General features: G+C 49.3%; 1 protein-coding gene and 1 pseudogene across 2 annotated transcripts; one reads left to right on the top strand and one right to left on the bottom strand.

The window, feature by feature from the left end:
• Positions 1–660: 660 nt before the first annotated feature.
• On the bottom strand, positions 661–1,934 carry Scgb1b30 (secretoglobin, family 1B, member 30). Its single transcript, NM_001100859.1, has 3 exons — positions 1,873–1,934; positions 1,561–1,748; positions 661–811 (listed from the first exon to the last, which is right to left on the bottom strand). Exons 1-3 carry the CDS (start codon positions 1,931–1,933, stop codon positions 782–784), a joined length of 279 nt encoding a protein of 92 aa, NP_001094329.1. The 5' UTR covers position 1,934; the 3' UTR covers positions 661–781.
• Positions 1,935–9,669: 7,735 nt separating this feature from the next.
• Positions 9,670–11,632, top strand: Scgb2b24-ps1 (secretoglobin, family 2B, member 24, pseudogene 1; annotated as a pseudogene). The gene is made up of 3 exons (XR_015650674.1): positions 9,670–9,780; positions 10,248–10,429; positions 11,397–11,632. The product of XR_015650674.1 is annotated as a secretoglobin, family 2B, member 24, pseudogene 1 (transcript).
• Positions 11,633–16,872: the final 5,240 nt, after the last annotated feature.

The following is a 16,872-nucleotide window of genomic DNA, read 5'->3' as shown; positions in this document are numbered from 1 at the left end:
GCAACTGGTGTAGGAAAGAACTTCTGGCCATGGCCACAGAGCAGAGCCACAGGACAGGTCCTGAAGTTCTAGGACCCTGAGTGCCTACTCTTTGTAACACCTGATGGGGAGGTAACTGGGTTCAGAACGGGGTAGCTGATATTAGGATAAACTGAGTTCTGGCTCAGGCCAGGTCCCACATGGAGTTCCAGGATGAACTGTTCTCTGTGAGGGGCAGGAAGCCTCATGAAAGCCTCAGAGGAAGGTAGTTTTATTTTTGTCTCCTAGATAGGACACAGAGGCCCAGAGATGTTTTGTGATACACACACATTGACGAATTGGCACATGTCCTAAACCCTGGAGAGCAGGGACAGATTCTGCTATTTAGAGCTTGTGTGGTCCTCAGCAGACCCTCGGTCTCCCTGGCCCTACTCCGTTCCATGATGCTGGGGAGTTCAGTCTGGGAGGTCATGTATGTGCCCTGTGGACCCTGTCTGATGACGGTGACAGAGACTCTGGTGTAGTGACTATGGTCTCTTAGCATTCTCCAATGCATTCTGCAGGGCATTTTGGCAGCACCACAACTGATCAGTGGCACATCAAAGTCCCACTGATTGTCCCTGCAATATCCTTCAACCCCATCAGACACAAGCTTGAATCCAAAAATCCAGGCTCCGCTGTGAATTGCAAGGCTTTTATTGTTGGATTCCTGTTTTTAGACACCTGGGGGGAAGGAGTAGCGATTGCTGCATCTATGCAGAGAAGCTGGTAAGTGGCTTCCTTGTGGTCAAAGACATACCCATCAACACAACGGGCTGGCTTTTATTTTTTCCTGCAAAGAGAAAGCCAGGTGAGGCCTCAGAGGTAAAGGAGCCCTCATGGCCCACTGACCAGGCATAGGGACACCTCCTGGGAGGACCTGCAGCCAGTTTGTAATTGCTCATGGGTCTGACCAGGACCAGGAAGCCTTGTCCCCAGCCGGTTGAGACAAGCTTTGTAAAGAGCCTCCAATCTAGCCAGATGGGAGGAGCCATCTTGTGGGACACCATAGGTACAAGTGGGAGAATGGGGAGGAGGTGACAGAGCTCCATGTGAGCCTGTGGACAGCTGGGGCCCCACAAGGGAACTGACTCCTGTCACATGATCGTGGTGACCCTCAGATATCTGCAGCTGAGGCAATGACTTATCCTACCAGTTAAAGGGACAAGAGGGGGTTCACTTCAATTCTCTTCTTGAATGTCCCAGGCATGGCATCTACACAATGGCTTTGGAGGTGCAGAGAACAAGGACACAGGTGAGTGTTTTGGCACTGGAAAAGTTAGGATAAAGGCCCAGGCTGGAGAAGGGTGCCAGGCCCTGTGCCTGTGTGACTAGACTTGGGAGGCTAGGCCAGAAAAGGCTGATGGAGAGTCCACTCCGGCTGGGATCTAGTCTGGCTTGGCTGAGCTGAGCAGCCATGCCGGGCTCAGGCATCCTCCTGACATCCTCCATCAGGTGTGTCCCATTTCCGGATTCACAGAGAAGCTTCAGTGTTGGGGAGAAGCACAAGCCCCGCCCCTCGCCAGACACACAGGGACTCACGACCAAACTGGTTGCATGATCCTTGTCTTCCTTTGTCAACTTGCTGTCGACACATTGCTTGATGCTCTCAGCATTTGCCAGTATGGCAGGGTTATCTTTGTATTGTTCCACATAGGCTACATAGTCGTCTACGGTCCCATGAAGTAATAGGTCAACTTTCGTTTGCATAGCTGGGCAAAGGCCACAGTCTGGAACAGAAAGACAAGGCGACCCTCCCTTGAAAGACACGCATCAGAACTCTCTTCCCCTGAGGAGAGAGGGTGAGAGAGCCCAGAGGGCCTGTATCCCTGACCCCCACACAGTAATACCCACCTCCCCCTGAAGTCAGGAGCAGGGCAGCCCCGAGCAGCACCAGAGCACCAGCGAGCTTCATGGTAATGGTGTCAGGTGCTCCTGTCTAGCTTGGTCCCCTTTTATAACTGCCCTGGGAAGCTCAGTGGTCAGGGAGGGGCCCTGTGTGAGCCTCTCCAGGCCCCTCCCAGGACATGTCCTGGAACATCCTGAGGCTGTGTGTTTGTGTCAGGGGGAGGTGTGTATTTTGGCTAGAGGATAAGATCCTGGTCAAGAACCTGGCTCAGGTTGGTCCCCTTCTTAGTGATCTTCTTAAGGTCACATGTCATGTGACGGCCAAAAGAAAGGATGACTAGAGTGAGGGTCAAATGGCTTCTTATTGGACCTCCAGAGTGAGGCCTGTGTCACCCTGTCTCACTGGGTACCTCAATGTTTATTTAAGAGCTTTATGCACAGTCAGTGTTTAGACAAGCCAGACCTCAGACCACTGACCATTGTGCTGCCCTGTCTTTATTCCTACCCCTGTCTTTCATTTGCTTCATGGCTTCCCTTCAACCAGTCTCTTCAACCCAATATTTTCCTGCTGTTGTAGGCATCCTTCAACTTGACCGTTTTGTTGTTCTTAGTTGGTTTTTTTTTTTTTTTTTTTTGAGGTAGGGTCTCTCTATCCAGCCCTGGCTGTCCTGGAACTACATAGAGCAGAGTAGCCTTGAACTCACAGAGGTATTTGTGTCTCTTTCCCACTCAAATGCTGGAATTAAAGGCATGTACTGCCATATATGGCTAAACTTGACCTCTTAAATCCCTCCTGAGAAACGTGTGTGTGTGTGTGTGTGTGTGTGTGTGTGTGTGTGTGTGTGTGTGTTGGATCCAGCTCTCCTTGAGACTGGTGGTAAGCACTGTTCAAATCTGTTAGCAATGGCCAGGTATGGTGACTCACACCTTTGATCCCAGCTCTTAGGAGGCACAGGCATGATGATCTCTTTGAAATAGACGTCACCCTGGTCTACATGAAGTGTTCCAGGCCATCCAGAATTACATAGCAAGACCCTGTTAACCACCATCGTTAGTGTGTTAAGGTCTCACTGCAAGAGCCTCGTGTTCATTGTCTCATAACTAAGCAAAGATATTTTAGTTTGGAGAGACCTGGCCCCCTAATTGTCCACTGTCAAAAAGGCAACATGATGGCCATTTTGAATATCCCAAAGCTATCCTGGAAAAACTAGAGTCCAATCTCAGCTGGTTTCCCCAGCTCTTGAAGGCTCAGCACCAGTCCATCTGTGACAGCATGTCTAGTCGAGTTTTACTACCACAGAATTCTAGATGACTCTTCAACCATCACTACCTGGGCCAGAGGGGGGAGCATCCTCCACTCTTGGGGCACAGAAGAGGGACTTTGGAAAGGGCGCTGAGAGGCAAGGCTGTGGTTGGCTCCACTCCCCTCCCATCCATGGAAACAGACTGCTTAGGCCCAGAAGTGTGGGCCGAACAGTCAGTGATGGAGGAAGCTGATGACAGCAGAGCAAAGCCTGAGGGGTTGTGATGGCTGAGGTGTCAGCAGGTTGAGCTGTGAAACAGGCCTAGAGCTTCTTTGCAGTGTGGTAGCTGACGCATTTGACAGGGTCAGGGCAGGAGACAGTAGGGGCATGGAATGAAGAGAAGGCAGACGCAGACTCTGAGGAAACATAGAAGGGATCTGGAGGACAGAAAGTTTAGGCCCTGTTTGCCAGAGGAGGTCCAGGGAGCTGTGGAGACTTTGGAGATTCCACCAGGGCCTAGAGCCACCTCACTGCAGAGTGGCAGCGAGGCTCAGCTCCTGTCCATGCTGTGGAGAAGGCTGAGGTAGGCCTCTGTGTCCCATGCTAGTGTGAGGACTGCTCTCCAGAGGGTACCTCTGCTGCCTCTACCACCTGCTCACTGTTGGGCTTGGTCTCCTGCTGCTGTGTATTCAGTGCTAAGTACTGGACCCCAGATCTGGAATCCCCCCACCCCCTAATTACTTGGTAATCTGGTAAGCCGATTCTCACATACATCAAATGTTGCTTTGTAAACTTCGCTCATCCTGTTCTCGGACTGGTTAAATAAATGTGGCTGACAGCCGATTACTAAAGAGAAGAGAGATAGTCTCAGATTAAGTTACTGGGCTCGGGGTTGCAGGCAGGGACCATGAAGAGAGAGAATAGGAGAGAGGAGGAGAAAGAAGATGGAGAGAGAAGAAACCTGCCATGAGGCCTGATGGCTCAAGGGCTCATGCCCAGAAGTGAACCATGAGGACAGGCTGATGGAGCAGAAATAACCCTGGGCAAGACTGAAACAGCAAGTAACATGGGGCCTAGGGATTGGATGTAATAACTTAAACAGCTCAGAACCTGCCCAATCTAGGCTTACAGCTCTTCAAATAAAATTCCAAGTCTTTGTGTCTTTTAAAGCTAGGATATATACTTCCTTTACAGCCAGCTTCTGCTCACTGCTGCCACACATGGTAGGTAAAAAAAAAGCAGCCAAAGGTAGCCCCAGGAGAGCATTCCATCACCCTAGCACAATTTCTGTCTTTGTGAGTAAGGGGATTTGAAGTGGAAGCGTTGTGTTGGATGGTGTTTTGCTGAGGCAAAGACGTGAAGGAATGTGTTCCTGAAGTAAACAGACGTGAAAGGCTAAAGGCAAGCTCGTGAAGGAACCCTTGGCTGAAGTACACACAGGCGAAAGGATTTTCTGCTACAGCAACCATATGAAAGGACACAAGATGAAGGATTCTTTGATAATGACACACATGTATTGGTCTGATTTATATTGTGTAGTCGAGCTCCAGTTGCCAGGACTCCATAGAGAGAAAGAGACCAAAAAAAAAAAAAAAATCTTCTGGTAGTGTGCTGCTGTTGCTTTCTGTTTCTGTGGACTCAGGCAGATTGGCAGAGTGATGTCAGCTGAGGCAGCCATACATCTGATGCAGGGCCCGTGGGGGACACGTGATGCTTACAGCGCGTATAAAAAGAACTTGACAGTGACGGAGGTTGAGCTTGGCTTTCTGGTACAGCTAGCTGTGCAATGTTTTTTGGTCTTGGATCTTTGCAGATCTTTTCTTCCCTGAGAGAGCCACATCAGAGAACCTCTGGGATTCTTCCCCAGTCCCTCCTGCTGATGCAAGCCGCAGCTGAGACTCGGCCGTCTCTGTTAGGTAGTGCCAACGCTGCTGATTCATGTTGGCGATCCACACTCTACCGAAATGGACCGCTGGTCTATCAGTAAACTGCGAGGGGATCGAGCCGCTGCTGTCGACAGGTCGTGAACTAAACTGCTGATTTCCAGACAACACAGACAGGAGCTGCTCCAAAGAACCATTTCTTTTATTTTTTATTTTTTATTTTATTAACTTGAGTATTTCTTATATACATTTCGAGTGTTATTCCCTTTCCCGGTTTCCGGGCAAACATCCCCCTAATCCCTTCTCCTCCCCATCCTCCCCCCATTGCCGCCCTCCCCCCAACAATCTAGTTCACTGGGGGTTCACTCTTAGCAGGACCCAGGGCTTCCCCTTCCACTGGTGCTCTTACTAGGATATTCATTGCTACCTATGAGGTCAGAGTCCAGGGTCAGTCCATGTATAGTCTTTAGGTAGTGGCTTAGTCCCTGGAAGCTCTGGTTGCTTGGCATTGTTGTACATATGGGGTCTCGAGCCCCTTCAAACTCTTCCAGCAAAGAACCATTTCTAAACAGGTCCACTTCTCTTGTATTCTTTCTTTTCCACTACCTTTGGTGGGTGGTGGAATAAAAGGGAGGTTAAAGCGTATAAGAGCCATCATTAAAAATAAGGTTTGAAACAAAGTTACAGGGATCACAGACAAGTAACTGGGGGACGCCTGACTCAGCCCCCCACAAGTGGGGGTCACGGGTGGGAAGCACCATCTTCACCTCATTTCTTTGGATTCTGGCAGTCACCCGACTGCTCTGCGTGCACCTGAATTTGGAATTTACCATCTACCTGGCCTATTTGTCATTTGCAGTGTACCTGTAGGAGGTAGGACACAATTTGTCTATTAAGTATGACCCAGACGAGAACTAGGACCTTCATATGCTCTGCCCTCATGGCCTGAAATGCTTTTCCTTCACCCGCCTGGGAGATTTGTCACCTAATTCCCCACCCTGTATCGAAAAACCAACATATCAGAGGGAGAGGCAGCTATGGTTTCAACACATCTAGGTCATACACCAAAATCCACGTTTAGCTGTGGTCCCCGGTGTGGTGGGACTGAGCAGTGTATGGTGGGTGCTTGAGAAGCAGGGTGGAGCCCCTGCTCTCTGTCTTCCACACATCCCTTATGGCCCTTCTGCTGTGCACCCCGTGTTCAGACAGCACAAGGCCATGGCTATCTGAGGCTGCACTATCTTGGACTTTCACAGTTCCAGACCATGAAGCAAATTAGCTTCTTTCCACACACATTACCTAGTCTTGGTTCTTTTGTCATAGCAACACAACACAGATTACAGCCTTGTAGTGCGCATGGATCCCTTGTGTAGAAGAACACACCCGGCCTCCACCATAGCCAAGGCTCTAAACCCCACTTCCTCTTCCTTAGCTCCCCTTGCATTGGCTGCCTTTTGGTGTTCGTTAGATGTCTGAAGGCTCAGGAGAGCAAGGCCTTCCTCTCTCCCAGGGTCAACACATAGGAGGTCTTCACAAATGCTGGTTGGACTGACTGAAGGGCTATCTCACTCCTCTCAAGTCTATAAACAAGACCCTTCTAACAACGTGCAACACTATCTTCCCACGTAACTCAGACTTGGCCTCAAACTACTCCCCCTCCCCATGCCTATGCTACATAAGTGTTTGTGTTTATGTAATTTGGCTGTTATAAAAGTAAAGATTGTACGTATTTTGACAAGTCAGAATTAAGTAGTTTGTTGTAAAGGGCACCTGATCGTCACTTTCTCTACATCAGCCGGTAACAGAGTGAAGTTTGCTGAAGACTTAGAGAGGACTAAGCCTTTTATTTTTATTGGTTAGCTGAGCCAAACAGGATTTGCATCCGGAACCTGTTTGAGCTATTAGGTGCCAAGTACTAAGATCTACTTGTGAGCTGTCTGCTGAGTCCATTGGTCTCTGTTTTTATGACCTTGCAAGTTTCGAGGGCTACAGAGGCCCGTGGAATGTGCCCACTGGGGGCTTTTCTCTTCCGTATAGGGGTGGGGTGGGAATGGAGACAGGGACATAGTGTGGCTAAGCAAGTGTCTACTGCCAGGTGACCCCTCACTACTCTGCTTTTGGTCATGGTGTCTTCTCACAGCAGCAGTCATCTTAACCAAGACACAGGGCATACATGTGTGTATGCACAAGGTGGCCAGGGGAAGACAGTGAGGTGTCTTTAGTTGCACTTTTCCATATAGATATGTGTTTATATACATTATATGTGTGTGTATACGTACATATACCTGTATATGTACTTGATTTTTGTCATGTTATTTAGTTTTATTTTGTGTGTATGGGGATTTTGCCTGCATGAGTGTCCCATGCACTCACGTTTGCTTTCCCTGTGGAGGTCACAGGAGAGCACTGGATCCTCTGGAAATGGAGTTACAGAAGGTTGTTAGTGCTCTGTGGGTGCTGGGAAGCGATTCTCGGTCCTCTTTACAGCTGAGACCACCCTATATTTTTTGAGACAGGGCTTCTTCCTGAGCCTGGAGCTTGCCAATTTGACTAGATGTGCTCTCTGGTGCCGGAGTTACCAGGGTGCACATTGTGCCTGGCTGTCTTCACAGGTTCTGAGGGCTGAAACTCCAGGGTTCAAGTATTCGCAACAAGCTCTTCACTGACTGGGCCATCATGGAGAGCATTAGAATTTGTGGGTGAACTCATGCTGAAGGACTGAAGGGAGGTCAACTCCCAGAAGGAACATCTGTAGATCCTCAGGAATTCTTCTGTGAGATGTAAGAACACTGACTTTCATCCGTGTTCATTTATCTGCCTTGCAACCGTTCACGCCAGCATGGCTTCATAGATTATTCCACAGTTACATAATGTCATTTTAGTTTGTTGTTAAATGGTTTGATATTTGACCATTTAGAACTTGTTTGTGCTCGCTCATGCCAGTTTCCACAGACATCTGTAGGTGTCCATGTGTTCGTGTGCTTTCGTGTGTGTGTGTGTGTGCATATGAAGCTCAGATGACAATTAGCAGGAGTTAGCTCTCTTTGTGTACACGGTGGTTTTGGGATTTGAACTCAGGTCTTCCCCTTCAATCACTGCACCTTTAATCACTGAGCTATCTCAACAGCCTTCCACCTTATTTTTTGAGGCAAAGTCACTGGCTGAACCTGGAGCTCACATGAGATTAGACGTGTATGCTACCACTATCACCCGTCCTGGGGATCTGAACTCAGGCCTTTATGTTTGCATAGTAAGCACTTTGCACACTTATCAATCTCTTTAGCTGCCCCTGTTTACGTGTGTGGTGCTGTGGAGTAACCCCAGGGCTTTGTACGTGCTAAAAAAAATACTCTACCACTGTTGTACGGAGCTAATGACAAAATGCCAGGTGAGAAGCACCATTTCCACTCACAATTTGAAGAGACAGTCCATCATGATGTGCTAGGCACACTGCGGGAACTTGAGGCTGTTGACCACATCTACAATCAGGAAGCAGCAAGGCACAAAAACTTGTGCTTAGCTTGTTCTCCCCTTTCCACCCTGTCTATGACCGTATTCCATGCCGCCACATGAAACTCCGTCTACCCACATCAATTGACCTAGCCTAAAAACTCCCACACAGAGCCTTGTTTCCATGGCAACTCTCAACCCAGTTGAGATGGTCGTCAAGATGAACCATCACACACTGCAAGCAGGGCGAGCTTGAATTTAACAGCTTCCTGTCTCCAGAAAGGTGTAATACAACACCCAGCTGACAATCATTCGTGCTGAACATGTCTTCCCTAAGGTAAGTAGGTTGATCTGAACTCGAGACTGTGTACACACACAGCACCGCCTGTGGCCTGTGGAGCACTGTGGTTTACAGACAGGCAGTCCACAGTAGCCTGAGGATTGTAGACAACTGAGAGCTCATGTACAGGGGTGAACCCCTTGCTCTCAAGCTCACAGCTCTGACCACATGGACTCTCCTGTTCAAACCTCTTTGAGACATGATTACTGATAGAGCTGAGAGGGGACAAAGCGAACAGGACCAGAGGAATGAACTACCATGGAGTGAAGCAGAATTTGTGGTACAAAACCATCACTAGCCCCCGAGGATACTAATACCCAAACAGCCGGGGCTACCCTGGCTGAGAGTCACCAAGAGGTAGACAGTGCCTCCGTTTCCTCAGGGTTAAAATTCAGCTGTGTTAGCTGTGGAGCTAAGATGTTCAAAGGGCCCCACAATTACCCAGATAAGCACACTTCTGCTCAGGCCTTGAGCTCAGGCACATGCAGTGTCTTGGGCTGTTGACTACCTACAGAGACAGAAACTCTCCTTGATTCCTGTGCCTTCTTGTCCCAACTAGGAAAGGACATGCTTGGAGCCAGGAGAGGTGAGGAGTGTGAGCAGGAAGCAGAGTTGACAAGTGGGACAGGACCACAGGGCATTGGCTCAGCACTTGGGCTGCTTAGAAAGGTCAGCTCTAACCCCTCTTTGGCAAAGGTAAAACAACTTCTCTCCGGAAACTGATGACATCAGGCTGTCTCAGGCTGTTTGTTCTGCAGAGTGGGAGGGCATCCATATTCCCTCCCCCATGCCAGTGGGAAGGGGATCCACAGGTGCCAGGTTCTTGTCCAGAGCTATTTGGAGGCAGGATTGGGGGTGGGTGTGGCTGGGCTAAGGGAGATAATAGTTTATAAGGAAGAAGATCTACTCTGAGAAGAGCATTTAGCACTCTCCACCATGAAGGGAACACTTCTTCTGCTGTCTTTGCTGGTGATTGGAGAGCTGGGCTTCCAGACAAGTGAGAGTGGGACCCTCGCTCACCCCATCCCAGTCCCATGGAGATCTCTAAGTGGAGCCCTGAGACAGATCTAGGGTCCTCGGGAGGCCACTGGAAATGGGTCTTGCAGGATTCCCCCAGTGTTTTCTGCTCTGGGTTGTACCAGTTAGGGTGGGAAGGACGGGGAGATGGAGGTGTGCTGGTGATGATACTGACGAGGAAGGGCCCTTAGGTGCACAGTTGAAGCAGAGGCAAGTGTGGGAATTACGTGAAGGTCAGATATGCAGGCCTGTCCACTCACGTATCTTTGTCTGCTAGAAGTGAGTGTCTCATGGAAACGGTGTTGTATTTGCGAGGCTGCAGCCTCTGGGAGGGCGAGACTGTGGACCAGGCCAGTTAAGGCCTGTGGAGGTGCAGCAAGGATCCTCGAGCCTCTGCTTCTGCCAGCCTGGGGCTTTTTAATGATGTTTTTCTGTCTGTGTTTGCAGCGGAAGCGTGCCTTACTTTCTTCGAAGGCTATTGGAGAGTAGCCTTTGCAGGAAAGACACTGCTGAATTCCTTCCTTTCAAAGTTAGACGCTACAGCCGCAGAAAGGGTGGCCCTTGAAAAAATCCAAGACTGCTACCATGAAGGAGGACTAAAAACCAAACTTCTGGATCTCCAAGTTATGGTAATGTCCTCCCTACCCTGACTCTCCCATGGAACATACAGTGGAAGGCTGTGTACAAATGATCAATGCAACCATTAATACATATCAGGTGGCCTGCAACTGAGAAGTCCAACCCTTCCCCATCCTAGTGCATATCAAAGCAGCATGCCAGGTACACATCCTACCTATTCCATGTACTTTGCTGCAATTCACTCCCACAGGATGGGTAAACATTCGGTTCTCACCCACAGTAGGAATAGGGGAGTCACTGTTCTCTGCATCCCTAGCTCTTCTCTAAGATGCTTGAAACTTCAGTCTACTGGCCAGTGTCTGCTTTGGAACTCCTCCCTGCCTCAGACGGAGCCACCTTCTACTGGCATCATCTGAGCTACAGCCAAACCCCCCATGTCTGAAATGCCACCCCCACACCCAGAGAGAGTCTGCAGCTCTTCACTACAGCTATCTCCTTATGCCTCCTGTTTCAAGCATAACTGGATGGCAGAGATATATATTTGGAACAATGCCTCTCTCACCTTGTTTCTCAAAGTAATTTTATTTGAGTGTCAGGTCCTGAAAAACCAGTGCTATCCAAAAGGGAGTTTCTTCTAACAAGCCCAAACTGGGAATGTATTTTTAACATTGCCATATAGCCAAAGTGATTGGATAGATGTCCCCAGGTATGGGAGACATCACCAAAACTCATACTCAGCCATCTTGTCCTTCTTTAGACCTAGCCCCCACCATGCCTTCCGGAACCTTCTCCCCTTCTTCCCTGCCTGGCTAAGGGAGCTTTCAGGCTTCCTCCTGAAGGCTGTGTGTGGACTCCAGCTCCCCTGAGGCAGAGTCTGTTACTGGAGACCTGAATCACTGCAGGGATTTTCTTTCCTGTGGATGAGGAGCGGTCTCATCATGGGTGCCTGGGGAGCCCTGCTGAGGTCCTGCATCTGGCCTGTAGCCACCTCTGTCTCCATCTGTCTCTGTTTTCCAGGAAGCCGTGATCACCAGCCAAGAATGCCTGACATACCATGGTGAAGAACTTGTAGCAAAAATTACGGATATATTTACCAGGTTAAACAGGCTTAGAAGTTAATGGGTTTTAGGCAACCCATCTTTGCAACATGTCCGATCCGAGCGTCCTCTTTCTTTCCTGAAGTTGGATTCCTGACTCCTGTGCCCTCATCCTTCAGTCTCTTAGGCTGATTCTAATAAATGCCTGCAGCTCTGTTCTGTGCCTGGTGTCTGTGTGCTAACTGGAATTCATGTGAGGGCTTTGGAGGATCTGGGAGGCAGTGAGAGGAATGACCTGTGTGGTCACTCAGAGCAGGGTTACTGCCCCTGACTAGCCAGGTGATCATGGGAGACCCATTGCAGCCTTCTTTTTTGTCATTGTGTAGACCATGCTGGCCTGGAACTCACAGAGCTTCACGTGTCTCTTCCTCCTGAGTGCTGGGATTATAGGTGTGAACCCCCTGCTTGGTTGCTGCAGTTGTGTGAGGCTGCAGAGACTCGGGTTGTCTGAGGGCAAGTAGCGTGTAAGCAGCCACAGGCTTTACCAGGCTGGCAGGACAGAAAGGAAGGGCACTGACACTCTATCATGTATGGCCTCCTCACAGGCCTGTGACCTCCTTATGTGCCAGTTATAACAGTGGAGGAACGCAGGGAACAACAAGGGTGTGCTTCTCAGATTCTCTTGGTTTGCTAGTAAGAGTCACCATTTTCCACAGCTTAGTCAGGGTTAACTTCATAGCAAGTTCCATGACAGCTATGTCTACATACAGAGACCTACCTCAAAAACCAAACCACGGTCTTAGAGAGATGGCTCAGCAGTTAAAAGCACTGACTGGGCTTCCAGAGGTCCCACGTTTTAATTCCCAGCAACCACATGGTGGCTCCCAACCATCTGTGGTACCTTGTTCCGGTGTCTGGTGAGAGCGGCTGTGCATTCATATTCATAAAATAAAAAATAAATCTTTAAAAACCCAAATCTTAATAATAAACAAAACAATTTAATGGGGAAAGTGATAGGAATCGATGCCCAATGAAAGGAAAAAGAGAGAAGGGCTGGAAAGAAGGTTCATCGTGTAGACTGCTTCTGTGTGTTATCGGGGACCTGAGTTCGACTCTTCAGAACCCGAGTGAAGCCAGACTTGGTCGCATGTGTGTATCGTCCTAGTGCTCCTGTGGAGAGATGGGTGAAGACAGGTGAATTCCCAGAAGAGTCTAGGCCACCTAGCCTGGCAGTCCACATTGTCAGACTGCCAGAGACCTGTCCTAAACCATGGTGGGTATTGTCCTCTGATCTCCATGCACACACTGCTCTGTGCGTGCCTGCTCTCCCTCATGCACTCAAACCCAAAACAGCAGAGAAACAGCTAAAAGGGAGAGAATGGTAAGCAGCATAAGAAAAACGATGAACTCCGTTAGCTATAGTGGACTTACAGCATCACAGCACAGCGCCTATCCTGTATAATGGCAAAAATGGAGAAGACTCGTTGAACAGAGCAAGTGCTGGTGAGCAGGCAGAGGGACTGAACGTCACACAAACAGGACACACTGCTCAGTGTGTAAGATTGACACTCATGGAGCCTTTGCTCTGTTCATGTTTCCTGATGTGACATGACAACATCTAAGGCTTCCTCAGGAAGACCAAATGGGCTCCCCAGGGACAAAGCACTCACAGGCAAACCAATGACTCCTGAGCACACAGACCCTCTCCAACTTTTAACATCCGAATCAGTATTTTTCCAAAACACCATCTCAGGACCAGGCAGGGTCCTGAATCTGAAACCTGTTGGGATTATTCAGTAAATCCTAGAATCACCAAGCAAAGGGTGAGGCCTCCTTGTGTTTCTCTGTCTTCTGATCAACACTGGCCTCTCTCACAAAGCTCTGTGTGGCATGACCTGTGTGTCTTCTCTTGGAACATGTAAGTAGTATGTTCCTTTGTTGTCGACCTTCCTGTGTCATCATGTCTAGAAGGGAAAGTCTCACATGTAGAAGTGAGACCTGCAGGCCTTTGACACACGGAGGCGAGGAAGGTGAATGGTCCCATTGCAAATGAGGCAGTGATGGAAAGGAATGAGTCAGAGAGGTTTGATCGGTCGAAGCTGATGAGTTATTTCTCTGCTGGTGAAATGAGCCCATTCAAGCCACATTCCATCATCTTAAATGCAGGTCTATTGGGAAGCTGCTCTCAGGCAAGCTCACTGGCCCCAAGGACTGAGGCCAGGTTAGTCACCATGGGGAGGGAGCAGGACACAAGGAGAGAAAGGGATCCTGTGTGTATAGAGAGAAAAGAGAAGAAGAGGAGAGAGGAGCAGAAAGGAGGAGATCAAAATGTCTGGGTTATGTAGGGAGGAGCCTCTGGGGTAGGGCAGCACAGCTGGAAAGTTTAGGGTTGGGGCCAGGGTATACCAGCAAGGGATACTGAGAGAACCTGGAGGACAGGCCTATTTGATACGTTAAATATGCACCTCAGTTCTTTGTCCCGGGGTCAGAGATGGAAGGGGCAAGACAACAAAAAGTCCTTAACGGGGGATGAAGGAGCAGAGTGAGTTATGGCCCCCGTCCTCGGAAAGAACACGCCTGTGGGCAGCAGGGACGTTCCTGGTACCAATCACAGCCCAGCCCTGACCCGGAGCCACCCCCACTCTTCTCTTGCCAGAGCTAGTCCCTGTGTGTCACAGCTGCCCTGTTAGTCACCCCTGCTTGTTCCTTCAGCTCCAGCTGGACGAGTAGTACAAGACCTACCCACAAGATAACGCAGCAGCACACGGTGACCCTTCCCCTCCCAACACTGTGCATAAGACAAGAAATAGTACTGTCAAAGGAGCTTAAGGCTTGGGGGTCATCTCCATAGTAGAATGCTTGCCTAGGCCATGCTTGGATAGGGAAAGAGGGATACCTTAATGGTTTCTGAAACCAGGCAAGAGAAAATGTCAGTGGGAGGGGATTGGCAGCATGTGGCAGAAGGACAATTCCAGGCTGTGTGCCTGCCATGATGAAGCTTTGCCCTGTAGGATCTCGGGCTTGTGGGAAGACTCCTGTCCTGTGTCATTCCCTGTCAGGCTTCTGAGTCCCGGCTTGAGGGGCTACATGATGATACAGGCAGATGCTCGGGCAGCCCACTGCACCTTTGCTGGAAAACCAAGAAGGAAGCAGGATCTACGGATGACCACGAGCATCAGAGTAGCTTCTGGAAAAAGGGAAAGAGCCCAGCCCAGGAGGCAGGAGAAGCCAGCTGGGCTGCCAGGGCAAAGTCCTCCAGCACCACACATGGTACCGAGTCTCTATGTCTCGGCTAGAAGTGCACAGTCACATGCTGAAAGGTCACACTCCCTACCAGAAGGAAAAAAACAACAGTGTCCTTCAGCGGGCGTCCATCCCCAGTCTATCCCAAATGTGCAATGCAGGTACCTGCCTCCACCCACCCCATGTCACCGGAGAGCATGAGGCTGGAGAGAGGCTGCCCTGATCTTTCTTCTCCTATTGATCATCCCGTTGTCCATATCCAGGAAGTCACACACACATATAAATGCCATCTTAAGCTCTGGGTCTGACCTAAAGGCCCCATCCCACCCCCTGCCTTACACTCAATCCCAATCTGCTTCCCCTCCTCCCACACAGACCCTGGCTTGCTTTTCTCTTGGTCCTGGGAACATCAGTTTACGCCCCTTCGAGGCCATCACACTACAGATCATCTCTCTTCCATTTTTCTCTCCTCCCACGTCATAGCAACCCCGTGGCTCACAGCAAAGGCACCCTGATTACCTGGGCCGTGTAGCCATGCAGGTCATCCTGTTGTGCCTCCCAGTCCTCGGGGAAGCTTTGCCTTGTTCCTAGCTTTAACCTCAGCCATCTGCTGTACTTGCAGCAGGTACCTAAGCCTTTGCCGACTCTACTGCACAGGCTATCCACCATCTCAGCCATCAAGTCCTGTAGACCTTATGCTTTGTGCACTGTACAAAGACCACCCTTGTGCTATTCAAGTGCCGATTCCTCTGCTCCCATATCTGGTTCTAATCCACACCTGGCCTTGTGGTGCTTACTCTACGGATCTCCTGTTTCAATGCTGTATAAACATTGTTCCCCATTTATGCTCCGATTTGTTAATAAAAGCAGAGGCACCAATGACTGCGTAGAGGCAGAACCAGGACTGCACTTCCACCAGTCAGGGGAGGGGAGGAGAGAAGAGAGGGAATTTGATCACCAGAAGAAGGTCTTCAGGAGACACCATTGGAAAACACTTGGAGCGGAGACAGCCACCTCAGTAGTAAAATGTAAGCATCTCAGGGATTTCACTGGGAGGAGGCCAAATTAGTTCAGAGGATTAGAACAGATCAATGGCTGCTCACTTATTGTCCTATAAAGCTTGATTACATACATATAATAGTTTCCAGTGTCATTTATATGGAAACTGAGATAAACAAGAAAAAGCTACCTTTAAAATTGCATTAACAAAAGCCCAGGTTTCTTGGCCCCACAGTCTTCAGTAATTCTCTCATTTACCCACCAGTTTATCTACCCCCCACCCCTGCCCCAGAGTAGATCTCCGTGTCCCACCCTGGGTCACCACAACAGTCCAGAAAATGTTCACAGGCATAGGGTTCTACCTCACAGTTACCTGTCCCACAGTTAGTCACCTGGTTCACTGTCACCAACCTTTTCCATTGTTCTGACTTCATACCCATCCCCTGGCTGGTGTCTGTTGGCAGCCCTGGCCAGATGCCAAACATAGTTCTAATCCACGAACATAACTTCATCTGTCTTTGTGACGGCCGTCTCAGTCTGAGAGATGAATCCAGTGTTCCTAAGCTGACCCTCCTCTTCCCTACTCCAGGCAACACTGCCACCATCCTCCGAAATCTTCTCTTCCTAAGAGTAACTAACTTCTACTTCTATCCACACTCAAGTCACTGAAATGGGGTGTCTACATTTGGAACCTCTGTCTTGAGCTTCTCCAGACTGGTGTCCACCCAGATACTCAAGTCCTTCACACAGACTTTTTTTTTTTAGAACAGCTTGGATTCACCATGACCCCTAAGTATTCTTCTTAACATTCCTTCTAAAAATTGATCCAACTGATGTTTCCAATCAGCTGATAGCATTTTCTTCTTCCCAGCTTCAGAGATCAAAAGCCTCAGGTGGCCCTGTGTCCTTCCTATGTCTCAAATTCCATTGGACTCTCTGACTGGATGACTTTTGGAAACAGAAGAAATTAATTTCTCCTATACCTAAAATCACGATCATGATCCAGCCAGATGGCCTCCACCTGCACTGTCTCAGAAGCTCCTGCCTCCTGCCTATCATCTGATCAACTCTGCCCCTCCCTCCACATGTAATGGCTGGAGTGGACAAAGTGTGTGTGTGTGTGTGTGTGTGTGTGTGTGTGTGTGTGTGTGTGTGTGAGAGAGAGAGAGAGAGAGAGAGAGAGAGAGAGAGAGAGAGAGAGAGAGAGAGAGATC

Source organism: Rattus norvegicus, chromosome 1 (genome assembly GCF_021556685.1).
Source record: "Rattus norvegicus strain SHRSP/BbbUtx chromosome 1, alternate assembly SHRSP_T2T, whole genome shotgun sequence".
NCBI classification, from domain to species: domain Eukaryota; kingdom Metazoa; phylum Chordata; class Mammalia; order Rodentia; family Muridae; genus Rattus; species Rattus norvegicus.
Note: the sequence above shows the minus strand (reverse complement) of the source record. Positions and strands in the feature narration are given on the sequence as shown.

Excerpts from the sequence above, each read along its gene's own strand:
- Scgb1b30 (NM_001100859.1), bottom strand. The coding sequence starts at position 1,933 with ATGAAGCTCGCTGGTGCTCTGGTGCTGCTCGGGGCTGCCCTGCTCCTG. Across the intron at positions 1,749-1,872 it reads GCTCCTGACTTCAGGGGGAG|ACTGTGGCCTTTGCCCAGCT; the intron begins GTGGGTATTACT and ends TTTCTGTTCCAG. Across the intron at positions 812-1,560 it reads ATCATGCAACCAGTTTGGTC|GAAAAAATAAAAGCCAGCCC; the intron begins GTGAGTCCCTGT and ends TTCTCTTTGCAG.